This window comes from Rhipicephalus sanguineus, chromosome 10, assembly GCF_013339695.2.
Source record: "Rhipicephalus sanguineus isolate Rsan-2018 chromosome 10, BIME_Rsan_1.4, whole genome shotgun sequence".
In the NCBI taxonomy this organism is placed as follows: domain Eukaryota; kingdom Metazoa; phylum Arthropoda; class Arachnida; order Ixodida; family Ixodidae; genus Rhipicephalus; species Rhipicephalus sanguineus.
Window position 1 is genome coordinate 82910602 of NC_051185.1, and position 26981 is coordinate 82937582.

Here is a 26981-nt window from a genome sequence, read left to right on the forward strand (position 1 = left end):
CTTCCTCTCGTTCCCCCCTCTGTTTTTCTGCTATGCTTTTTTTGAACTACAGCTTCAAATGATTAACTGGTACCATCTCACCCACTTTTATATTTTGTTTAAGGTTTATATACAACATTTACACAGAGAGAACGAACGAGGCCACAAATGGGGAACCGGGGAACACGAGCGCACTTTCGCGGCGTGCCATGAGCTTCAGGCTGCAGCATGTGAACACTCTACAGTACCCAAGCGATCGTTGCTGCGTGGACGCTATCAGAGCTTTTAGAAAATCATTTTGTTACAACAACGGAGTACGACGCGACTTGTGATGTGCCATCACGAAGGCTTATCTTTTTTTTTTCTTTTCTTGAAATTCGTGGACGCTCCATAGTCATCACTTCTCAGGTGGCATCTCGCTGCGCGTTTACCTGCAGTCTCGGTGAGCAATTTGCCCCATAGTTCTTTTTCTTAATCCAGTACATTCGTTTCTCGCTGCTAACACAAATATGAGCATACGTCGCATGCTTCTTATTGGTCCCTTTCCATTTCAGGTAACTCGCTAGTATCTAGCATCAACGTGTTCATAGACCTTTACGACTTTGCGACTGCTGCTGCAAGGACAAGCAGTCTACGGAGTTAAGTCTATGGCTATGAGATTCATGATAAAAGATGGTATGCGCATGCAGATACAGACACAACAGAGAAGTAAGGACAACACAAACGCCGTTTGTGTTGTCCTGATTTGTCCTGAATTCCTGGTAGTGTACAACATGAAAGAGAACAGAGATGACACAGTAACGATCACTGGATTTGTTCTTCAAACTCCAGCAGCCCACATGAGCCAAAAATAGCAGCGAAAGACAGAATTTTTATTGCAGTAACTTGCAGCTGCATGCAAAGCAGGGTGAAAGCCAGATGTAGATACTTATATGTAAATGCTGAGTTTCCTACAGGGACAACCTTATTCAAATATTCTTTTTCCCAAACACAATGAAACAATGGAAAAAAACTGTCTCCACTCTCCATTCATCATTCCCACTTGCGCTTCAAAGTTTTGTTTTACATCGGCCTGGACACAATTGACAGTCATTGTCCATGCTTTCTTTATTTGTACAAAAGGCCCATGTTGCCCTTTGTTATTTTCCGAACACCATTTCACAGTTGACTTTAGCGAAGCTTTTATAAATCGCAGCTTTCGCTGGCGGCGTCATACGCCAAAAAAGTCACAGTTTCAGCGCAAGGGCGAAGCAATGAATGCGATAGCAACAAATTTTAGTGTTACGCGAAGTGAGGCTGGCAGCTAACTGTTTTGTACCCGGTTTCGCGTAACTACAAAACGCTGGCGGACGCTGGAATACGGCCGCTCCAGGGAGATGCTCTCCGCATAGTCACTTCGCGTTAAGAGGGTTTCACTGTTTACTAACGCAGGCCCTGGACCGCTTCCGGTTTCCTGCGCTGGCGTAGGCTAGTAGGATTGGCGGCGAACAAAAGCCTTGGCGAGTAGCCCATAGAGTTTCAACACTTTTCTGCCTGTGTCTAGCAAAATATTTGAATTAAATATTCTTCTAAGCTACACACAACACTAAAAGGGTTAGTCTTTAACTATAAGCGCCTTTCTTTTATGTGAAACTGGAAAAACAGTATTCCCTTTCTCTGAAAAATCTTAAAAAAACGCTTTACGCTTCGGTGTTGCGGAATAATAAATGAGGTGACCGGAAGTTTCTTGGGGTACACCACGTGCTCCTGCTATCGCAATCTTGAAACCGTCTATACGAGTCGCCCGCTGTGATGGCTTTTGAGATAGCGCGCGCGCCAGCGATCGCGACCGCGCCCTTAGATCCAAAGTTCAAGGTAGTGGCTGCTCGCGCGACAACCCCCCCTCCCCCCCGCTCCCCACCTCCCGTCTTTTTTCATGGTCGTGTTAAAGACGGCGGGGCGTTTCCTGTCTGCTTCGACGGCAGGCCTCCCGAGCGGGGTGATGTTATCGCATGCACCCTGCGAGCGACGGAAACGGGCCGGCTTGTTTGATCTCTGCTTCAGCCGCGTTCGTCGCCTCCGCTCGCGAGCTTTTACCCGCGGTAGAACAACAATGCGCGGGGAGATCTTATTAATTTGGACTTCATACTGGAAGGATATGACAGCGAGGGTGACGGCAAAGACCCGTCGTGACTGTCCATATAAGTGCTATCGCAATAAAACGCGGCGCCGGCGAACGTACAGAGATGCGGCCCTCGAACACGCACCGGTCACATGCGTATTTGCATGCGCAGCTTTTCAGTAATTGATGCTGCCCTCAATCGTGGGATTGTCGGCAATCAGCCGTTTCCGATTTGGCAATCGGATATTTTATCGACGTGAGTTGTCATTTCATGCTGCCACATTTTATTCTGGCCTTGATATGAACGCATAACCGTCGTTGCTGCGTGTAGCAAGTGAAGTGCTGTGCTGCTAAGCACATGCGTGGATGAATGTCCAATTCCCTCATGGAGGGAGGAAAAAGTTAGGCGGGAGCATTGCGCAATGTGAAAGAAAGAAAGAAAGAAAGAAAGAAAGAAAGAAAGAAAGAAAGAAAGAAAGAAAGAAAGAAAGAAAGAAAGAAAGAAAGAAAGAAAGAAAGAAAGAAAGAAAGAAAGAAAGAAAGAAAGAAAGAAAGAAAATTGGACCATCTCCCCGAAGGGAACCCTGATGGGATGCGAAGCAGCAGCGTTGCGCACGGGTGGCGTCACGGGTTGAACGGGGCTAACGCGGGCGCTGCGGTGAGCGCTTGAAGATTCGTTTGAAGCGAAACTCGGTGTAGCGTTTACTGGTGTAAACGTTTGTTTGAAACGCAGACATGGGAGGCGAGCGGGCGTTGGAGCCGGCAGCTGCGGGCGCTCCACGGGTGAGGGAGAGAGTGACGCACGCGCGCACCTGCAAGGGAAGCGTGCGAGGGGAGCGTGACGTCAACGCCCAGCTGCGGCGTGACCTACTTGGCACCGCTCCGACACCTGCGCCGAGGGAAGCGCGTTGCCTCGCGTTTGTGCAGACGGAGGGACAGCGTTACACAGGCTAGTCAAAGAGCTGCTTCGCACCTAAAAGAAAGAAAGAATAGTACGCCAGGCACTCATACGCCAAGCTTCGCATGGGCCCCATTTTCTCAATAGGGCAAGGGCTCCTGAATTTTTAACAGCTGAGCTCTTTAAGCCGGCTGTAATCTGTCCAACGCGAACAAAAACTCCGTGCCGCGTTGACGTCCCTGTGCGTGGCCAAGCTACCGCTTGCACAGCTGTGAGCCTGCCCCGCTAGCTCATACATTGCTCCGCTACCAGCTCGCCTCGCCTGCCTAGACAGCGCGCGAAACGACTCGGTCGCGCCAGACGTGACGTCACGGCCAACTGCGCATGCGCTCCTTCGTGGTATGAAGCCGGCGCGCGGCGCCAGACGCAGACATGGGCAAAGCGAAAAAAGGTTCGCACCGCCGATGAAGAAGCCGCTTACCGGGAATCGTGGCGTGCTGCCATGCGAGACTGCTGGACTCGACTCGTTAAAGTAATTCGCAACGCAGTCTGGGAGAAACTGCGAGAGTTGACTGTGCTTGACTCGACTGGAATTTGGCATCGCTTCGTATGGCCAGGAACAGCTAGGAACTGATCAACTCCGCGGTGCCTTTAGCCTTGCGCCACTAGTGCAAGCTACGCCCGGCTTTTTAAAGACGATAGTCTTTTTTGGGATACTGAAACGGAGAAATTTTGTTCTGTCTGTCTTTCTGTTTGTCGGCACGTCACTCGATTCAGCCACTCGGCCAAAGTTCAACCACTTGCCCAAGGGCCAGCCATCTTGAACTTAGTGTAGGATGATCAGCGCAACCATTGACTCCCGCAAACACTCACACGAACACTCACTCATCCACCCGAGGAACACACACGACACACAGCGCTGTGTGTCGTGTGTGTTCCTCGGGTGGATGAGTGAGTGTTTGCGGGAGTCAAGGTTGCGCTGATCATCCTACACTATGTCGAATAACCAACTAGCAAACAAAAGTTTTATTGAGCTATACATCTTGAACTGGTACGGCTGTTCATACTTGTGAACGTTGTCGATCAAAAAGTAAATATCACGCATATCTGAGGCGCAACATCACTAGGTAAGTATTAGGTGGTGTGTTCCTTTAATAGAAAATGCATACATACGTAATTCTAAAGACCCTAGTTTCTTAAGCTGCGCTGAAAATGCGACTGCGCTGAAACTTGCCTTACTCCGTGCCCTCTGCACGAGCTCATTGTTCTGTTTCGGTTTCGGTTCTGTATTGCACTGTACGAATGCCATGGGGCGCCGCTCTGGCATTCCTGTTTTACCCGAGCAATAAAAGAGTGTGTGGACTCACACGAGTACTCGTTGAGTGCGGACATTTCTTCTGCTTCAGCGCTTCGCGCCAAACCGCGTGTTCAGGCTGGCTGGCGTCCCCGCCGGTGGCGTTGGTCACCGCCGGTCTTCGCCTGCTGCGGCGCCGGGACTACCAGCCGGCAACACAGCACTCATGTTTCCCGACGTATTGCCAGATGGCGTCCATATCTCACGCAGCGCCTCTTCTATCGTCTTTAGACGGCATTTGCAGCGAAGCACGCAGATACGCGGCCAATTTTTTTTTGTCTCCTGTACAGCGATTCCACCACCGCCATAATTGTAAAATGATGGTTTACTATCACTATAATATATCGGGGCGTGATCACATCGGTATGTTCGTGTTTTCGTCCAATCAAAGTCAGTTGTTAGTACAGTATCCTTCCAGTTCCTCTCTATTTCCTTGACTCAATCTTCTGGGAGGTTTTTTTTTTGTGTGTGTGTGTGCTGCTGGCATCCCCTTTAGCTTGTACTATACAGCGTGTTTTTTTTTTAGTCAATGCAGATTTTTTATAGAAAAGGTATTACATGGTTAGAAAAAAAAGCACCATCTCCGCTAAAGGGGATCATGAGGCGATGCGCAGCAGCGTTTCGGCATGTCGAGCCCGCCTTTCAGATGGGAAGTGGAGAGGGGGAGGAGAAGTGGAGAGGGAGAAGGTGGGAGAGAGGAAGGGGAGAGGGGGTGTGTGGAGAAGGTTCGCGCATGCGCAGTAAGGGTGGTCATGCCGCACACCACCACCACCAACACCACCACCGATTTGAACTCCGGCATAAGATGCTTATTCGCATCTAAAAGCGGCAAGTTGTCCCAAATACCCAAATGGACCGCTTATTATTTGCGTTTGGTGAGTAGTGTTTATCTGTTTCTTTCACGCTGTACCAAAGAAAACCACGATTTCGACCTTTTCTTTCACTTTCCAGCCTAAAACTATATGGCAGCCACTGCGGCTCTACTTCTCTCAGACAACCGAACGAATTCTTTGCACTTCTTTCGAGTTTAACTAAGAAACGTATAAGAACTGCACACCAAACGCAAAAAATAATGGTATATTTGGTTATTTGGGACGGCTAGCCGTTTTTCATAACCATACTCTGCTGCGACGCGCCTTTTTTTCAAAGTTCCTCCCGTGAGCTTCCGGTCTGGCGTAACACAGATGACAGATTTCACGCTCGCCCGGTGGTCTCAGTAACGGTATCGCCTCGATCGGGGCCTTGAATTGCGATGATTATTATCTCAAATTACGTGCGTTTTTTTACGATTTTTAAAAGATGCCTGACTAACAGCATTTTTATTTTAAAAATCTCTATTGTCTAAAAAAAGCACCATGTATTTACCAACATCTCCCAACAAGCCACCCTTGGGAGCTCGCCATATTGAACGCCTTAAAACTCAGCCACCACCTAGTGCAGTGCTGTCAACTGCTGTCAAGCAGACAACCCAAGCGGGAAAACCTACCCAATGAATCAGAACCGCTGCGCAGGTGAGTCGAAAATTTCGTTTTCAGCACGCTTCGGCACTGCCGAATCAGCCGACACGGCCGCTGTATCCACGTGATCCCTCACACCACGACACGACAGCGATGGCTCCAGCTTTTCCAGTTGTGAAGCTCGTCCGCAGTATCGAACAACTGCATTTACTTAAATGACCCGGTATACGTAAGATTGTGGCGCCCCCGCTCATAAATGAGAGTCCCAGTGTGTTTTACAGCCAGGGCTGGCCAGAGATAGTCAGAAAAGTATTCCGGAATACAGGTATCGAAATACATGTGTTAGAAGCCTAAAATACAGACGCTGAGATACGTTCGTCTTTGACGTAACGAGATATTTCGGAGGTACATTTGCAAAAAGGAGAAAAAAGTATCCCAGAATACAGATACAAGAATACAGATACCATAACACTTCTTTGTTTCGGGGATGCTGATGCTTCGCGAGGACATGAATAAGTGCGGCATAATATTGAGAATAATGTTGCAGCGCATTGAAACTTGCAAGACAAGCGCATCGCTCGAATCCCTAACGAGCACCATTTAATTAAGAAAAGCTGCACATTTATTTTACACGCAAGGTCTGTTTTGCTGAGATGGTTGTTACGTTAACTGCACTTAAGCAACAGCAGCTTCTCAAACAGACTGTCTCCTAGGCAGCATTGGTTCGGCCGCAACAAAAGAATCGCGTAATGGCTGACTGCTCGAAAAAAAATTGTTGTGCTCCACCGGCCTTGACAGACAGCGACTATCGCCGGCAGAGGCCGACAACACCGCCACCTACAACGTGGGACATTCTGTGCGCGTGGGGAACTTTTCACCGTCCTCCCTGTGTCGCCGACCAGCGGCGAGCCTTCAATAGTTGGCGCAGCACAAAAAATCTTCCTTCCCTCTGGAAGCACGTTAGCTCATCTCCGTCGAAATAAAGTAACGAGATACCCGTTTACTGCACAGTATCGCGATATAATCGATACATCGTAAAAGTATTGCACTGCTTAGATACAAATACATTTTTCAAATGTATCTCCATCCAGATATACAGATACTCAAGAGTATCTCTGAGATATTATCGCGATACTCTTGTATCGCGGTACTGCTTAGCGCTGATTACAGTTATCCTGTATATACCGAGGCGAAACGGATGCCCGTAGGCCAGGTGTCCCTGGAGCAGGTATATACCACAGAAATTGGGCAAATCCCACTACTCACCACTGATTCCTCGTAAAGTGTCGTGAAACGGAGAATGCGACAACAAACATGGCTGATCCCTCTCTCATAGGAATCGGTATAACACGAAAGTGAAACGTGTCTTCACAGACGTAGTTGAGCGTTTGTTGCGCATTCTTTCGCCCCAAGGGCGAAAGAATGAATGCTACAGCAACAAATTGTAATGTCACGCGACGAACGGCAAGCAGCTCCAAACTAGCAACGCGCTGCTTAAGCAGAAAGGACGCACGGAACGGACATACACAGGATGAGTGCGAACTAACTGTCACACTTGTAACTTATTTCTGCGTGAGCACCGCGCTCCTTTCGCAAAAGCGGCCACTGCAGTGAGCCAAGTGACCTTCGTGCTCTCAACACAAGACGTACAAACCACCACGATCACGAGATAAGCGCGCGCACTAGCGACCACGCCCTGTAGAGGCCGCCGCTCGTCGCAACTGCGACGACCTTTAAAGCGCGCTATTTAGAGTTACTGTATATGCTACCTTTAGGTAGCAGAGTTGCGCATAGGTCCGTCTAGCAACCATACCTATGCGGTGAAGTCTCACCACGTTTTTGCAGGCGACATGCCTACCGTGTCGCCGATTAACGTGCCAGGCGTGTCGAAGACCGGCGATAAACATTGGCTGTCGATGACAAGTGTTAAATCAGTTCGCTGCCGCGGCGGCGTCGAGAAATACAAAAATTAACCCGAGCGTCAGCTCCTCCGCAATGCGTGGTCGCTAGCGGCGTTTGGAAGACAAATGCGCAACTCTGCCACCTAAAGGTAGCATATACAGTGCTATTCGAGCCCTTCGCGCCATCTGGCTAGTGATGACGAAAACACGCTATGTAACACAGATCTCTGAGTACGGCCACCGGCAAATGGTGTATATAAATAGCTCGCCGTTAGCATAGCGAAGAACATGTCGTCCGTGGCCGAATCGTCTCGCGCTGCGGAGCAAGGGGTTGTAAGTTCGATTCCTGATGGCGGAACTTTTATTGCGATAGCAATTATATGGACAGTCTCGACTGATTTTTGCCGTCGCCGCTGTCATGCACCGTATATGTATATGACTATACATATATATATATATATATATATATATATATATATATATATATATATATATATATATACACATCAAAGCCACAAAGAAAAATAATTCAGAAAAGCTTTCCGATTCGCGTAATCGAACGGGCGACCTCCCGCTATCCAGCGTGCGGCGTTAGACGGTTAGGCCACCAACAGCACCGTCTTCCAGCCTGCTAACGGCGAGCTATTTATATACACCACTTACATTAGCATGCTTTCTTAGTTACCACGTAGATGGCGCGATGTGCACGCGTGGCGCGCTTTAAAGATCGTCGCCCCGTTCCTGCGAACGCCGTTGCTCTTCTCCCTACAGGGCGTGGTCGCCTTCGTGCGCTTATCTTGAGGAAAGAAGGAGGCGGCTGGCGGGGGGAGGGGGCATAAGCGTGCGCAGGGTTCCCCTTCAGGGGGGGCGAAGGTTCGTCGCAGCGCCCCCCCTCCCTATGATGTCAATGTATGCGGCTGCCTTTGCGCCCCTCTTCTCGCCCCCCCTACAATGTATAGGGCTGACTTTGCGCCCCCCCTTCTCGCCCCCCTTGCCCCCCCCCCTGCGCACGCCTATGGGAGGGGGGGACCGGGGGGTTGTATGTCTTGTGCTTTCCCCGCGATGTCCGCGCTGAAGTCACAAAGCGCACAAAGATCGCTTCGCTCGCTGCAGCGGCCGCGTTTGCGAAAGGAGCGCACTGTTCAAACAGAACTAAGTAACAACTGGCACAGTTCGCGCTCGTCCTGTGTGTACCTGTTCGTTCGTTTCGTGCGTCCTGCTTTATGTTTGAGCAGGGCGCTTCCAGTGTCTATAGCTGTGACGCATGATAGTTCGCGCTCGTCCTGTGTGCGTTCTTTTCGTGCGTCCTTTGGGCTCGAGCGACGCGCTGGCAATTTCGAGCTGCTTTCTGTTCTTCGCGTTACATTCCAATTTATTGCTATCGCATTCATTGCTTCGCAAACTCCGCAGGGTGTGTGCCATCTCCGCAGGGTGTGTAAGGGCGGTGATTTCAGTATCTCACACTAATGATTAAAAGTATTCCCGATACCATAATACCGACGAATTTCATTATAGTCAATCACACGCATGGTCTAGGCTAAATAACTTACAAAATGGCGTTCGGGAATGCTTGTAGGAAGAGCAAGAAATCGCCGCGGGCTACTCACACAATAAACGCAGGCGTCTTTTCAGGTGTTTTGTTGTCATCACAGACTACTACGATACTTGCGAGATTCCACGGTGAAAGAGCTGAAACGAAGTAGGGGATAGCAAAGTTAACACCGTGGTTGGGATTCGATCCCGCGACCTTCAGGTGACCTTTCAATCTACACCCATGTAAAAATGGTAGGCGGATAAACTTCTACATTAGGCGTTTCAATTCTGTTGGACGCTTTCGACAGTTCGATTACACGCTTTGTGTATTTATTGCATTGTAATGAACGATTGTCAACGCACTCCATGTGACCCGTCACGGTGGTCCAACGGTTATGGTGCTCGACTGGTGACCCGAAGGACGCGGGATCGAATCCCGACAGCGGCGGCCGCCATTTTCGATAGAGGCGAAAATTCATGAGGCCCGGGTACCTAGATATAGGTGCACGTTAAAGAACTCCAGGTGGTCAAAATTTCCGGAGCCCTCCACTACGGCGTCCCTCCTAATTATATAGGGGTTTCGGGAGATGAAACCTCAACAATTAATAAATTAACACACTACCTGCACTATTTCGAAGTGCTATTCTCGAGTCATCTTCAGCTGTATAATTTTCTGCTCCGGCTGCGTGCTCTCGGGGACACTGGCATAGCTTCAAGCCAAACAGCTTCGTACAAATCGTTCAGCCAACATGGTAATGGTGAGCAGTACACAGACTTGCCTCCTTTTCGTGTTTGCAGGCTTCGAACGCCCTTGTGGCTTTGTTTATTGTTTCGGCTTTTGTTTCGAATTAAAAAATTGCTCATTGTCAACCTCGTGAGCTCATTTGGATTCCTGAGCCTAAAAGGGTCAAGGTGGTGAAGTGGGACTGCTGAACTTATCGAATAATTACCACTTTTAAGAAACCAAAAAGCTACACGGAGCCCAAAGAACGAAGCTTAGGCAAATCCATGTACTGCCCACCATAGACGTCAGACTCCGGAGTTTCCAAGACGTGTGGCGCCACGTGTCGGAGAATTATTGAGTAGTGCATAGACCGACTCCCTCGCACAGTTTGCTATGGGACCAGGTGCAACTAGCGAGTGCGAAACAACGATTGAGCTTAATATCCCGTTTGTTTGCGCATTTAACACACAGAACGAAAGCTGTGAATTGCTCTCCGCTAGTCGGACGCGCCACCGTGCCGTCGTGAAGTGCTTGCTGGATCACTCGCCAGAACGACGGCGAAAACAGCAGCAGACGAGACCCCTCCGCACGCTACGGAGAAACGCCGCAAAAGACGCACTGTTGCGTTGTGAATTGCCACGGACGTAAAAGACTGAATAACAACGTTCAGTTTTACCGATTTCCATAGTTGTCGTACGAAGAAGAAAGGCGAGAGCGCTGGATATGGGATGTTGCGAGCGTGTTCGGTAAGCGAAGTACCCGCGTTCTCCACAGCCGGTCGCATGAGAAAGTGTGATAATGACTTGCTCTGGTGTTGTTTTGCGTAGCCCTGATGGAGAACCGTGGTAACCTTGACTATGAGGCCCAGCAGAGGCTCTGACCGCGGTGCTTGTCGTGTAACACGAAGTGAGCAGCTAGAGGCAGTCTGAAGACGCGTGATACGCACACCGCAACGAGTTGGTCGTCACAACACATCATCGCGGACGTACGTTTTGAAGGCTCAGAGTGCTGGTTCTAACTATAGCTAACACGTGCGCCATACAAGTAAATCGCTGAATGTTGGTCGTGACCACCTTCAGGTTTGTTTCGCCCGTGTCCTCCGCGGTTGCCGTAGCTATCTCGGAGGCCACGGTTTTGCCTTTGGTTGTACCCCGCGATAGTGGACGCACGTATCCCCATTTGCAGTACACACAAACGGAAGACGACCATCAAGAGACCATTTGGGGATGCGTAATAAAACACTCCAATGCACAGGAAGCGAGAGATGAATTAACGGAGAATGCAACTGCAAAGGCGAAAATCGCCGTGCCCATTCGTCCCTGATGAACGGAGTTTTGTACCACTGATCGTAAGATGCATAGCTAAGTAAATTGATCGTGTACGTACTTTATCGCTGTGGCATTACGTATATACCCGATTTTAACGCATTTATGCGCTAGAGAACGGATGTCGGAGGGCTTGCCTCGAATTCGATGTCGTGTGATGCTCGCTGGTACTTGCGAGTTGCAGCGCGCGGGAATAACTAAAACTTATTTTGCATTGTACTCGCAGTTCGCTTTGATCAGTTTCCTTTGTTTCTGAAGCGTGGATTGGCGGAAGAAGCTCTCCAGGTCCTTGATTTTCAGGAAACGGCGCCTGGACACCAACGAAAGAGGAGGGATATATTGTGGCCTATGCACATTCGCTTGCGGACGGCTCTCTTTGCACTACCCAGTTAGTGCCAGGGCTGCGATGAGGGCGCTGGTGGCGGTGTTTTTCGCAGCGCCGCCTGGGCAGAGTCTGACGTCTATTGCCATACTGGCTGAAGCGCCATCCGTTGCAGCTCCCACAGACAATAGCGCCCGATATTTCCCTAGTGTATTACTATGAAACTATGCTTCGAACAGCAGCGAGTGTGTTCTTTTGAAGTAGCGTAAAACGTTTTATCTCGAGCCCGCTAGTTCCACTTGGCGACTCGCTTTTTAGTTTTAGGGGCGAAGCACCTTACGGTCTCGGCTTGTCGGCATGTCATGTCGTCGTCACGTCGGCGCGTCATCTCGTAATCACGGTCCATCATAAACGAGTATGCGCCACAAAAATTGGGTAAATTTCACTAATCACCACCGGGCCATAATATGCATATTATGAGTTCAAGGTTCGTCGTTACTGCCTAAATAAAACATTACGTTTGGCACTGCAGCGGTGTCAGAATCCCCGACGAAATTTACCAAGGCGCTCAAGTTTCTTATCTAAAACCCGAGAGGCAAACGTGGATCTATACGGTAAATTCATCTATTTGAAACACCTCTTCATATCTGCAAAGTGATTGTGTTTTATTCGCCATCGGTCCACTAAAAATGAAGAAGGCAACAGTTAGCCCAACAAATAGCCGACGACGTTAGCGGAGCTGAAACACCCTTCCCTACATGCCGTAGGGAACTGAAACCGGGCATGTAGGGAAGAAGAAGAAGAAGAAGCACCACCTTAGCGTAAGCTGCATTCCGACGCAGTTTTCCGACGACGTTAGTGGAGCTGAAACGCCCTTCCCTACATACCCGGTTTCGGGCTTGGCACCACTAGTGCCTCATCGAAGAAATCTGTCTCAAAAGAGTGTGGCGAAGTACCTCGGTCAGGCCGTTCTTCTTCTTCTTCTGTCTCTCATTGCCCATTAGCAGCGATTTTGCTGTGGGAAACACCGGCGCACGCTGCATACTTCGCGCCTCCCCAAGTTTCACGTTAGTGGAGATGAAACACCCTTCGCTACATGCTTTGCCCCTCCCCAATTTTATTAAGTAGACGCGACTACTCATGAGAACGAGAAGCGCATGAAACCGAATGAGGCACATGAAGTATAAAAAAGTACATCCGTTAAGTATGTTTCGATCAGTTTCTCACTCAGAATTTCAGAGATGATCAGCGTGGTAATTATCCGACATATATAAGGAAATATCTGAGGTACAAGTAGGTTGACATGGCCTCCGCGATCAGCTGCCGGAGCTGATCGCGGAGGCCACGAGGTCGACAAATCAGTTCGCCGAAGGGCCACACAGTGGAGTGGTGCTCCTCAAACGGAATGTTCCTCATCCGCCCGTTTGAAGAATAGAGATACAAGTAAAATTCATACGGATTGCTTATCAATATCGGCAAGCTAAATTGTCACTACGCCCTTTTACCGTCCTCCGTTTTGTTTCTAAAGAGGCCAATGCTACGATTAATGTGGTTCGCGAAAAAAAAAAGTGTTGCCCGACAAGTGTGCAGGATAGCAATTAAAAAACCACTCACCATCGTTAATTAGGACAGCGTAGTCTTCGCTAGTGCACGAAGACGGAATGCATATGCCTATTTTTACAAACGACTGCCCGAAGGCGTATAGTTCCGCTTGCGTTTTCTGCAAAGTGAATACATTAAAAGTGGCATGAGTAATAAAGTATATGTCCTATGCAGAATACAGCGCTTGGTTAAAGTTTCCGGGTTGTCGTTGCCTAAACATCGTAAGATGTATCACATTATTTAATGTTTAATACAGTCACAGAGGTGTTATAGAAATTCAATATAATATGCTGCCTCCACGCCAATCGTAATAATATTATCTCGGGTTTAACGTCCCAAAACCACGATATGTATATGAGAGACACCGTAGTGGAGGGCTCCGGAAATTTCAACCACCTGGGGTTCTTTAACGTGCACACACGGGCCTCAAGCATTTTCGCCTCCATCGAAAATGCAGCCCCTGCCGCCGGGATTCGATCCCGCGACCGTCGGGTCAGCAGTCGAGCGCCATAACCACTAGACCAGCGTGGCGGGGCACCATGCCAATCATACTTAAAAACTTAATGTAGAGAGGATATATTTTAATAAAACAGGAAGCATCAGGTTCATACATAACGAGAGGTTCTGCGAATGAGTTTTGGTTTCAAACAATTGAGGCGGTTTTTCTTCCAGCCGTAAATAAGAAAAAGCTGTACTTACTGGCACTTATACTCACCCCGAAAGCAAGGCCAATCGTATGAGCTTACATACTTCAGCGCGAACTTGCGAGTGACACGAAAACTGTGGAGAACTTCGTACTTCGACAATTTATAAGCGGTCCATTTGAATGGACTTCCAAATAATGTTGCTTATCGTCGTCTATGACATATGACATAACATTATGCTTTCGACTTTTCTGCGGTTCTTCTATACTAGGAAAATTTGTGGAGACATCTTAGCAGTATACATAAGAGGAGTATACAATGTGTATACAGTATACAATGGGGTATGTTGGAGAGGAGGAGATTCATGCTCCTCCTCTCCAACATACCCCATTGTAATTAATTAATTAATTAAAAATTATGACTCAGCCTTTACGTCTCAAAACCACGATACGGTTATGAGGGACGCCGTCGAGGGCTTCGGAAATCTTGACCATCTGGTCTTCTTTAAGGTGCACCTAAATCTAAATACGCGCGCCTCAAGCATTTCGCCTCCATCGAAAATGCAGCCGCCATGGCCGGGATTCGGTCCCATGACCTTCGGGTCAGCAGTCGAGCACCATAGCCCCTAGACCACCGTGGCGGGTCATTATATAATTAATTAAGTGTTAGACATTCGTCCTCGGTTCGTAGCTTGCAGATTTGTAACGCTCCTGCTCGGCTTCGGTTGATAATTATCGCCTATGTGGCATTATCTGAGTGATCCCACGTGTTCAGCGGTCTACCTGGTTTTGATGGCATATGAGTGGTCTGGTTCTTGAAAGTAAACATGTTGTTGCTAGTAGCGCTCTGTGGTGTTCCATATGTGACTTCTCGTGTCCGTGTTTCCTTCGCGCTACACCAAAAGCCTTTCATATGAGTAACCAACAAGCCCACGTTGCAACCCTCATTGCTTTTTGCGTTCTCTTTTTTCATTAGGTGCGTAGCCCTATGTGTTGCATAGCTTATGTGTTGAATTGTTGCATGTACATGCTTCCTTACTGTTTTGTTACTGTTATGTGCCGGGTTGCGAAGCACATTTTCTTTCTTATAATTGTAAACAACGTGTATTCTGCGATATACGTTGGCGACAGTTGCAATTATTGTTGTTGGTATTGTTTTTGCATATTGGATGTACCCACTCCTGCTTGGTCCCGAGTAGGGCCTGCAGTATTTGTAAATAATAAAAAATTACACCGTCGACAATAATGTCCGTCCTTGTTTACCATGAAGTTCTACCGAATTTTAAAACCACTTCAACTTCTCTTTAACTTCATTACGATCTGATCTGGCGTAACTCTACAAAACGCACGCAAAAGGGAATATACGGTCGCTCCAGGAGGCGAAAGCGGTTTTCGTGCTTTCTGTGGCCTCAATGCGAAGCAAGCGGTGAGAGCACAGCCCGTGCAAGGGTATGATCCGTCTACGAGCCGTTGTATGAGCCGTCTACTAATCTCAGTGAGAGAGCGCGCGCTGGTGGGCCCTTTTGATCAAAGTTAGCAGTTGCTGCCCGAGCGACGCAGCAACCCCACGGCATCTCCTCATGCTCCTTCGCCCGACGGAGCCGGCCGGCGCGTTTCATCTCTGCTTGAGCGCGCCCGTCAGCAGCTTTCACAAGCTTTTCCTAGTACTTAGAACGTACAACGCGCGGGGTGATGTCGATTTGTACTTCATACAGAGTACGACGGCGACAGCAAAATGGGCCTCGAGTGTCCATATAAATGTTATCACAATAATTAGTAGTCCCACTCACGTTCTCCGATGGCAGAGTCGCCGGTTGTCCGTCTCATGACGTCAGTTTAGTGCGAGCCCATTAGTGCAGACTCATATTCTTTCGCCTATGAGGTGCAAATGCCGCTGTCTTCTAAAAAGTTCTAGCCGAATAGTAATGATGGTTGGCTGTCAAGATGGTCATAGTTGGGCTAGTTGGTTCGACATCTCGCATAAGAGAGCGCGGATTTGGTTAGAAAGAAACTCGTGTTGTCTTTCTTTCGTGTCGTGTTGTCTTTCTTCTGTCTTTCTTCTGTCGTGTTGTCTTTCTTTCTAACCAAATCCGGACTCCCCCATGCAAGAGGTTGGCTGTCCTTTACTTTTACTTCCGCGCACAAAGGGCAATAATATTCACGACATGTAGAAATTATTCGTGTTTGTGTCGTATTTAAGATTCACCTGGTGCTGACGAATTCCTGGGAAATTGGGAACTAGCGCTCGGAGGTACACGACGATGTCGCAGAACTTTCTCGAGACGAAGCGTCCATTTTTATCCGTGACGTTCGCCGAGAAGCAGCCTTTGTACGATCCTTCGTCCACCAGCGATCCTCGCAGGATTCCACTGGGTAAGGATCCCAGAGAGTCAAGCACTGCATTGTGAGACAAAGTGCAACTACAGTTAAGCCTCGATATAACGAACTGTGATAGCACAAAATTCTCGATATAACGAAGTATCTCACTTTTCACAACTTCATGTCCATAGGACACCATGCATTTTGAACATCATTATAACGAAGAAGCGTGTTTATCAGTGACTTCAATATAATAAAGTTTGAGTGCTGCCCCAGAGGAAGAGCGAGGCGATAAAGTGAAAGTTGTGATGGGGCCAGCGGTCATATGGTTTAGTTGCCCCGTGGCTTTTGCGAACGCTTACAGTGCGGTGGATCGGAATTTTTTTCAGGCTCACGCGTGAGGTTTCACCGCTGTGAAGAGGACTTCTTCGCCGGTGCAGCATGAAGCCGCTGTCGCCGGATCTGACGTTTAAAAACATTTATTTTTTTTTTTGCGCTACTGAAATTATAAAAAGCTTTCTGTGCTGTCTTATTATTTAAATATTCTTCCGCAGTGAAATAAGTCGCTAAAGGCAATAAAATAAGCCTTGAGCGACTACACTTGGCCTAAAAGGTTGAATTTCAATTTTAAAATGTTTCGACATGACGAAGTATATTGCTGATTTTACCGACTTCATTGTGTCGAGGTTTCATATCGAGTACATGTTTCTTTCAGTGTATACGCAGCTCTAAGTCCTGCATTCAAGACCGAAAGCAGAGTTAAAACATTGTACACGGGTGTCCTTAAGAACGCGGTACTATCCACAGCAATATGACTGTGTACACACGAGCGCGTGGCAAATAGCCTCAAACCCGAATTCGACCGATACTTGCATGGCGCTGTTAAAAAAATAAAGGAGAAAGGATGAAGCTTTTCCGCGAATTGGTGTCATTCTCACCACGCGTCTGGTTTTACGACAGGCTGAACTTGTGAAACACAAAACAGCTTGATAATGTAGCGCCTAGCGTTCACGCGCAGAAAAAACAACAGCGCTGTTCATTTTTCTTCTATTTTGCTGTATCTCGATTTCGCGAGTGACACACAGACGGCTGTAAAAGCGGTAATTTGCGTTTAGCTAGAGACAGCGCACTGTCGCGGTCTGCATTGCGTATACCCGCCTTATCGTCGCGAGTTGTCGGTGACGTGCAATCGGCTGCAGTTTTGTATCAGATCAGCACTTCATCGAGGCGGGAGTGTCAACAGCTGACGGGACCATGGCGCCCTTTCCGCCATGTTTCCAACAGTGGCCGCCGCGAATCGTCGTGCGTCGGGTTCGAGGCTATTTTCCACGCGCTAGCGTGTTCCCACTCATGTACTGCTCACGACAGTTCCTTCCTCTGAGGTATTTTGCCTGTGATGCAAGTTCTCCAAGGACTCCGCGAAAAAAACCCAATAACGACTTCGCGCGCTGTGCTAGTACAAAAAACACTGTTAAAAAAAAGCTCACGTTCAAGACCGGCGGCGCTGCGCTGCATGACGGCATCGACGAACGACCGCATGTCTCTTAGGCAAGTGGCGTTCACATCCAGGTTGCTCCGAAGGCTGTGGTCCAGGCGTTGCAGGAATGGTTTCCACTGCGAAACCTTCATGTTCAGCAGTTCACGCCGGCGGGCGTAGATGACGCTGTCGACTGGAACAAAATGAAAAATTCAGAGGTTTTGTCGATGGAAAGACGACGGCTGGCTCACTCGGCAAACACGTGATATAATAGCAGCAACGGCATCCTACGTCACACACTTTCACGTGTCGGCCATTTACCGATGCCTCCATCCGTTATTAACAGCGGAGCTGCTTAAGCCGGACGTAGTCCGTCCAACGCGAACAAAATAACTCCGGCCGCGATGACGTCACCACGCTTTGCCTAGCAACCGGTTGCGCAGCCGTGCGCCTGCTTCGCTAGCCCGTACACTGCTCCAAGGTATATGTAAACTGGTAGCGAAACGTCCATAGAAGCCCATGTGTCAAGTAGTTGGCGGCTCGTTGCCGCCGTCGCCATCTACGTGTCACGGGGACTAACAGCAAGCAAAAAATAAAAAATAAAATTTGACATCACAACCGAAAGCGGTAGCGACGTCGCGAATTTGCACTGCATGACGTGAGACGCGAAATTAATTTTTTTTAATTGCTGAACTTTCACATGGTTTTTATAATTACGCGATCTTATTACGTCTTTATGGCTCGCCAATTGCGTGTGCGAGAAAAAAGGAAGAACAACAAGATAGATAGGGGAAGCAAGCTTGTTTTTTTAGCGAAATAGTGTATACTTGAAATATACACCAAAATACATTGCGGATAAAAAAATTATGACACAACGGCGTACGAACACAATAGCACAATAGTTCGAAAACACGTTGCCCAATCGAGAGAAACCACTGGAGCGAGACAGCGTAATTAAAAGTATCACTTCGGCAACCTAACAGTACAGCGTTTCTTCGCTTAGCGTGCCGCATTCGCCGTCACGAAAGGCGAGGGCACGCCGGCCGTGCGCCAGCGAAAGCAGTGTGCAGTTGCAGGAGCGGTTTTCTACACATTCTGTGAGCCAGTTCAGCCGGTTCAGCTTCTCTGAAGTGTCACGTCAGTAAACGCCACATAAGCAAATAAATGGCATGCGGAAGCTGCGCACGGAACCACCACGCAAAAGTGAGCGATGCCTCATTGACCCAAAAATGCGCCGAACTAAGAACGAGCCCACATAACAGACCGCCTGCATACGCCCCCCATTTATGGCACTCGACCAAAAAAAAAATGATGCAGTCAACTATTTAGCCAAGTGTCAGATAAACCGTAAATTTCTAGTTTAGCTGGGCATATATGAAATTAAGTTACCGAAAGAAATTCCATTGCGTTTTTGGTTTTCGCGATTTGTCTCCTCCTCACCTAGCCACGCTTCAGTCGTACGGCGTGCGTTGATGTCAGTGGCGATAGGTTTTCGACCACTTTTCGTTCCAAGTTTGGCGACCGATATAACTTGACCTTGCGCTGCTCCGCCACCAGCCCGCGTTCCTAGACACTGCGCGCAACTGCTCGATCGCGCCAGACGTGACGTCACGGCCAACTGCGCATGCGCTCCTTCGTTCTGTATAAGACCAACGCGTGGCGGCGGGGCGCGGCTCCAGGCGCAGACATGGGGAGACCGAAGAAGGTCTGCTGCCGATGAGGAAGCAGATGGTGCATTCAGACGACGGACCGAATTCGGATTTGTCGTGGACGAGGACGGCTAATCCGCAGATAATCTGCCCGCATCCACACGACGGACGGTGTCCTAGGAGAGAACAGTCGGATTACTCTCTACCGCAGACTCTGCGCTCACCTGCGCCCGCTGGCATCACACCGGTTTGAGAGTATTCAACAACATGGAAGCCGACAGAACGCGAAGCTCGCCGAGCTTTGTCGAGTATTGTCGAGGACTGTAATTTGTTTCGGTGAAATCGGTGTTGTTTGCGAAGAACCCATCCCAGCTTTGAGATATTTAAAAAGCGGCCTCTAGTAATTGTTGTGGGGTAATGAAATTCGACCAAATTCAAAGGCTTTCGCCGTTGAATTTTTAGATCATGTAGGCTCTGAGCAGTATCGACTGCACTTGAGATATTACCACGCACCCAGTGGCGGATCCAGGGGGGGGGGGGCGATTGGGCGATCGCCCCCCCCAAAGCTATAAGCCAACCCAACCCCTCCCCCCGCTTTTCACCTCACCGAAGGCCATTTTTCAGAACGTAGAATTTTTTCAGGTGGTCGCTGTGTCCATCCCAATCCGAGACTAGGGAAGCACCCCTCACACAGCCCAGCGCTTTTGTTAAGAGCGAAACAGGCTTTCTAGAAAAGATTTCTTCTCCGTCCTGCATCTTTCAAATGGGCACCGACGAGCACAAGCCTCAACTATTTTGCTAAAGCAACTGCTGCCTTTATGGAAGCGAGCTAAAGTTTCCTCCCCACTCCCAGGGCCATCAGCTCTTCAGCAAAGCGAGGGGTCTTCAAATTCTCCCATCTTTTTCTCAGAGACAGGAGTCTGTTCTGTGTCATTCAAACTGGCATCTTTCGTCCCACCACGGCCGGGCTAGACTGCACGTGCGCGCTTGAGCGCGCACGTGCAGTCTAGCCCGGCCGTGGTCCCACAAAGCGTGCAGAACAAGTTACCTTTTAGTCAACCTTCAGCGGCTGGTCCAAAAAAAAAAAAAAAAGGAATTCAGGCAGTGGTGCTGTGAATTATATTCGCCGAAGTACCGAGCAAGCCTCCGAGAGCACGTGCGCGGGGTATAATCGAGCGCGACTCCGAAAGCTCCGTTTGACCGTCCTTAGGCTGCGGAGATAGAAAAGGCATTTTCTGGCAACACGACCGGCCAGAAAAAAAGGCAATGGGGAGGAGGGGGCGGGGTAACAAAGGGAGGCTTACTCCGAAACTACGTTCAAGGAATACTAGAGCTCGCCGTTGTGGGAATACTCATTTATCGAGCAGGTGGCCTGCCCTTCCCTCTTTCACCCTCCTCTTACCAACAACACTGATACGTGTTCCCCAATGTTTAGCGGAAATATGCGAAATTTTAGATAATGAAATGGCACTGAGCAATGCAACTGAGAACAAAAATAATGAGCATTTGGTTACTAACGTGAAGTTTTAAAGTTGGGCAACGCCCCCCCCCCCCCTCCCCCCCCCCCCCCCCAACAACCAACCGCCCCCCCCAAAGCAAGCGCCTGGATCCGCCCCTGCACGCACCGAATGCGTTTGAGAGGTTGCTCGCATCAATTGTCCATTGTTTCACGTCCGAGAATATCCCTTAGCATTCTATACGTGAACAGCTGTTTTAGACAAGCTGTGGTTGGCACGCTTCTGTTGACAGCTTGGCGATCGCGTGGTCATTTTGCGCGGACGGGCGAACATCCTTTACTAAAGACGGGGCATCAGCGCGCACGTGAGTTTCCGCGGAAGATTCGAGCAGTTGAGTCAGTAAAGGAGCATTTGAATTAGTTAAAAGGTGGGGGCACTTCGCGGAGCCAGATTAAGCGTGTGTGGACTTTGCGTGGGACTCTATTGTTGCAAGTGGCGCTATGGTGGTTGAGAAGCGTTCAAGAAAACAATGGCAGCACACGCAGAAACACGGCTGCAACACGGAACAACAGTAGTTCTGCGATTACTTGGATGTTTGTGTGCTGTTGTTGCTGGTGCTGCTCATGATCGCAAAGCCAACCCTGCGCATTGCCTGAAGTCAGATTAATGCATATGTGTACGGCTTTTAGTACAGCTATATCAGCCCAGTATAGAGACGTAGCATCGAGTAGCATCGATAAAAGACAAGATACTAAACTAGCATGGTATTTACACTAAGTTGTGATCTGTGAGCCACACTACAATAGACTATGATCGTTCGAGCAGGAAGGAAGCTATTTAGGCGGTTGCAGATTGTGGCGTCTGCAAGCGTTAGAGGAGTACTGACATGAATTCAAACATTTTTCGGGTTGTTGCTCTAAATGAAAGCACGGGTGTCGAGAACCCTAAAAAGAGTGTCGTGGTGCCTGGGGATGCATTGCATATATTTTTAATGCCGCTTCACGGGCAGACTGCAACCCACGAAATATGCACCTGCTGTCCTTTGCTGTCAGTCGAACGTGGTTCATGATGAGTGAACTGTCGTCCAGTGCCTCCGACAGCGATTTCTGTGATTTAGGCTGCATGCAGAACCCAGACTTCGCAAACCAAGTGAGCTGACTTGAAACGTCATAGGGCTCTCCATGCGGTGAAGCCGCCTTGCAGATGCTGGGAGATGAAAACTTTAAAATCAAACTTAAATATTTATACGTGTTTCCCGGATGCGGTGTGGGGAGAGCGTTAACACTACATGCCAAGGAAACCAAAAAAAAGTCACAGTTTCGCCGCAAGGGCGAAGCAATGAATGCGATAGCAAGGAACTAATGCTATACGAAGTGAGGCTCGCCAATGGATACTCTCAGTTTGAACAGCGCTTCTGTTGCAAAGGCGGCCGAAGCAGCGAAGGAAACTAGCGTGCTTCAAGTGTCGATCTGTGACACTTGATAGTTCGCGCTCATTCTAAAAAGAGACAGGGCGTGCAAACACGGACACAAGAAAGAGATCAGGACACCACAAACGCCGACTAACAACTGAAGAGACGCACAACGGCCGAAAAGAAAGAAGGCACGAAAACTTATCTGCGCATGCCCATGCAACCGGCGAACCTATCAATCCGGCACGCGTGGCGGTCTACGTGGAAGATAACTGTTAATGCATTTGATTTCATCTTTATTCAAGTTAATCGACGGTTGGCTCACGCATGCGCTACCACTATTCTCGATATGCCATGCTTCAATCATCAGGCGCGTTTCTTCATTTCTATGCCGGTACAACACTGCGCATTCATCGAATTTTGGCGTGCACTTACAATCTCGACAATGTAAAGATAGATTAGACGGTGAGCCTCCTGTTAGCGATCTCTTATGTTCCAACAATCTCTGGTTAATGCATCGGCCCGTCTGTCCTACGTAGAAGCGGCCGCAGCTGAAAGGGACCTTATACACCACACTCGTACGGCAATCAATGAATTTGTTGGTGTGTTTTACGAAACAATTATCGGTCCGCTTCTTGTCTTTTACTCGCTCATTCTTCCTCTGCACAGCGGCACAAATCTTACCTAGCTTATTGGCAGCCGTGAAAACAACATTAACGCCATATCTACTTCCTATTTTCTTTAGCCTGTGAGATATGCAATGAATGTACGGAATACCTACGACACGTTTCTTCCTATCGCTTTCTGCAACCATGCTCGGACTTAACACAATAGACTTCTTTAAACGCTCAGCGACCGTGGCCACTGCATCACGAGGATACCCTACATCTAAAAGACGCGTAACCTCTGCGCTAAAGCTATCACTCATTTTGTGCTTACACGACTTGGTGAGGGCTGACTTAAGGCAAGACATGGCGATGCCGTTTTTTACAACCGCCGAGTGGCGGTTGTTTGCACGCCCTGTCTCTTTTTAGAATGAATACGTACCAACTAGCTCAGCTCTGTGTTATTCTAAGTTCGCGCTCATCTTCTGTTTGTTCGTTTAGCGGCGTCCCTGAGCTCGAGTGACATTCGTACGCGCCGTAACATGAGCGCGGACATCACGGTGAAAGCGTGAAACATTCCTCTACCCCTCGCCACGAGAAAACCGCGCGAGCAGACAGCGGAAGGGCAAGCTTCTCCCATGCGCAAATATAAGAAGCGAGCAAGCTCGCCGACGACTTTTAAATGCGCCCGTCGGGCTCCTAGCGCCACCTAGCTGGTATTGAAGAAACGCTTATTATCGCCTGCTGTCTCTGAGTCCGTCCAGCGCTAAATGGTGTGTATATAACGCTCGCCGTTAGCTACATGGAGGATCTGCGTTTCGTGGCGTAGTGGATAGCGCCGCTCGCTGCGGAGCAAGGGGTCCCTGGTTCGATTCCGCGCTTAGAAAGCATTTTTCTGAGTTACTTTTCTGTGGGGACTTTATAGATATATACATACTTATACATATACGGTGCATGACGGCGGCGACGGCAAAATCCAGCCGAGACTGTCCATATAATTGCTATCGCAATAAAACGTCCGTTTTGCTGCACTTCAAAATCGTGTCAGTACTCCTTTAAACGTACGGCTGCAAAGCAAGTACAGATAAGCGCACGTGACCAACGACTGAATTAGCAATATCCCGACTATAATTCAACATGATGGTTTCATCATAGGCCAGCTGCCTCTCTGCCAGCCACCCCAGCTTTAATACATGGATCCTGCCATACACGCTTTTTTCGCCTGCTAGGGGAAAAAGAGCGCCGCGAGCGATTTTAAAATGAGTGCCCGGTCAAATTGGTCTCTTGAATTTTTTGGCGGTAGCTGTGTGATAAGTCATTGATCGACGAACGCAGAACTATAGCCCAAGCTAAAATTCTATCAAGCTAAATTAAACTGCAGTTTTCATTCTATGTCAGAAGGTGTTCTTAAACAAGCGCGAAAAGATTACATAGGGGAGATATAGAAGTAAAAAAAATGACAATCGGGTGCCTCGTTGTTTCTGCGATAAACAAGTTTGCGGTATACAATATCCTTTGCTGAAAACACAGTGCCATCGGAAACCCACAGCAGAAGTGGATGACCAGGGTACCCGGCTGGCGCACGCATGGGCATCGGAAGGTGTAGCTACATTGCGCAAAACGCGCACCTGACATGATTTAGCTCCCTTAGTAAACAACCCTGGGCTGTCAAAGCACGCGATTCTATGAATTAACGAGTGACTCGCCTTTGCTAGCATTTGTAAGCAGCCTATATACAGAATATTCAGCGACGCATTAAATTTCCTTATTTTTCCCGTCTCCACGTTCCTCGAGAAATATAACCCATGCATTGGTCGCTAAAACTCAGTATACCTTTCTGGTATGTTTGTTTTATGATTAATAATACTTTAAACTGCAGAAAGAATATGAGCTGCCTGTCGGCAAAAGTCGTTCCAAGAAGTCCTTTTTAACCCTTACAGACGCCACCCAAGAAGAACTGTCTGTAAATGCGTCAAGCCGATACAACTTTATTTCAAGGCATTCGATATTCTATCGCAACAAAAATGCTTTCATAATACTTTAATTTACGCGTGTTATAGTAATTACTTTTAATAAATTGTAATTAAATAGCCATTTATTCTTAAGTCATTTATGCTCTGTATTTGCATTAATAGAATGAAATCTCAGGCTAGAAATATAGTGCAAATCCGCTTTCCATTATGTCCATTTCGAGAGAAGAAAAATTATACTTTTGATGTGGCTCGCGGGAAGCGGCACGTCTATAACGACTTGTCGAACATGGTAGTGCCTTCAGCAAAGTGATCATATGCTATAGTACGCTGCAAAATGAAGACAAATTTATTATGCAAGAGGTTCAATTCATCCAAATCTCAATATGTATCTTGCTCTTTCTTAGCCCCTAGTCGATACAAGCAGCGAAAGCAACTGGTGTGCACAGTTGTTTACATAGCGTCTGAAAGGGTTAAGTTGGTGTATTTCCAAGCAGAGAATTTCGTATGGACATGCTTTAAGAAACTCGATACTTTATACAATGTTTAATACATTTCACGTTGGTATACCGAGAACTATTCGACATTTTATAAAGAAATCAGTTATTTATTTGCTAATATGAGAAATGGCGACAAGTTTCGTTCCCGGCTTTTTTTTGTACATTCTTTTATTGCCTAGTGAATAATTTAGAACTCAGCGAATATCAACAGGTGCACCATTATACATACATACTGCCCAGCGTATAGCTACAACGCACTTTTATCCGTAAACAATATAGCGGGCACGGCAACGCAGCTTCAATACCGCAGCATTCAGACAACCTGCTGCTAAGGTATATATCTATAGTCCTTTCGTAGACTGTCTGAAGAAGTTCTTGCGAGAGTGACAAGGTGTAACTCTTGGGCACACAGCGGGAAGCATGAAATGAAATTAAATTGGACTCACACATCTCGGAAGACTGGCTCGTTTGCAAATATAGGAAGAAAACAAGGACCTGAGCCAACCTCCAGATTGACATGCGTTCCATCTCGTCACTTCCAATAGCGTTGTCGCCGGGCGGGGGTACGTAGCAAGCCACGTTCAGCTTAAATAAAAATGCAGCATTTACGATACATTTGGCCGCACTGGGTGTTTTCGCAGTTATGCGCGGGCGCACGCCTCGCATTGCAATCTTCGTGCCTCAGCCGACGCGCCTACGAAAAAGCACTCGATCAGTTCTCGTATTACAATGAAAATGACTTTCTTTTTATTTATTTAAATGCTTGCTTCTTGCATGCTGAACGTAGGGAGGGTCATCGTTTCTGCCGGTTGTTTAAAAAAAGAGAAAGAAACTTTAAGAAGTATGCAACCTGCTTTGCATGCATACGTGGAACAAATGCGTTCTAATATGTTTATACTGCAGCATACATTTTTCTTTCCTCATACGAGGTGTCTGACGTGTTGCTTGTTCTTGTTTTACACGCCCGGTTGATTTAAACAAACCGGGTGTCACACAATTTTAATAAAAAAAATAACCCTGCAGGGTTATTAAAATTGCAAAGGTTCAGTCTTTCACCTTTTAAGGGAAAAAAATGTGTAATTTCTGAGCACGTGTACGTCTGCTTGCTTATTTGTTTTATCTGTTAGGCACTCATTTGTTTCTTCGTATTCACAAAAAATGTGCGCTTATTGTCTTTTGCAAAACAAAAAGACATATGCCCGCAGTTCATTGTCCTTACTTCTCACTCAGTTTATACCTCTCTGGAAGCTGGTTAGTTCATGTATATCCACGCATTTCATGTTATGGTCGTGCGCTTAAAAGTGTGCTTATAATACAACATGAGCTTTTCAGAATACTTGTGTCCACTTTATACGCACATATATATCCTGCGAACGGAGCTTGAACAGAAGCGTCTTGTTCGTGAATTCCTCAGAGAACAACATAACGCTGGTTAGTCCAAATTTTCCGTTTTTATCTTGTTACCCTCATCTGTAGTACGTTATTTGTTGTTTTATTCTAGCGGGACCATTGCGTTCTTTTTTTTTTTGCTTCATAAGACAGACAAATAGGGAGAAGAGGCATCCTTTACCTCAATCTCTCCGCATCAGCCGATGAAAAGCTGTAGACCATACTGGGCATTTCAGCTAACATGTGCCCAGCGCTCACAAACTTCAGGCGCTATGAGAATGCGATTAACAAGACATCCCTGTATAACACAATATTTATGTCTAAATGTAAACATTTGGACGGAGATCTGTCTGGCTGGGTGAAAA

General features: G+C 47.7%; 1 protein-coding gene across 1 annotated transcript in view; it reads right to left on the reverse strand.

Annotated features, from left to right (window-relative positions):
• The window catches only part of LOC119406536 (nose resistant to fluoxetine protein 6), a 60210-nt gene extending 34305 nt beyond the window's left edge, over positions 1–25905 (reverse strand). Inside the window, exons 1-5 of the mRNA XM_037673276.2 lie at positions 25674–25905; positions 17646–17828; positions 16046–16236; positions 13209–13314; positions 9298–9379 (exon numbers count right to left, since the gene is read on the reverse strand). Coding sequence (XP_037529204.2) covers positions 9298–9379; positions 13209–13314; positions 16046–16236; positions 17646–17828; positions 25674–25893 — 782 coding nt within the window. The 5' untranslated portion in view covers positions 25894–25905. The remainder of the gene's footprint in view (positions 1–9297; positions 9380–13208; positions 13315–16045; positions 16237–17645; positions 17829–25673) is intronic.
• Between the last annotated feature and the right edge of the window lie 1076 nt (positions 25906–26981).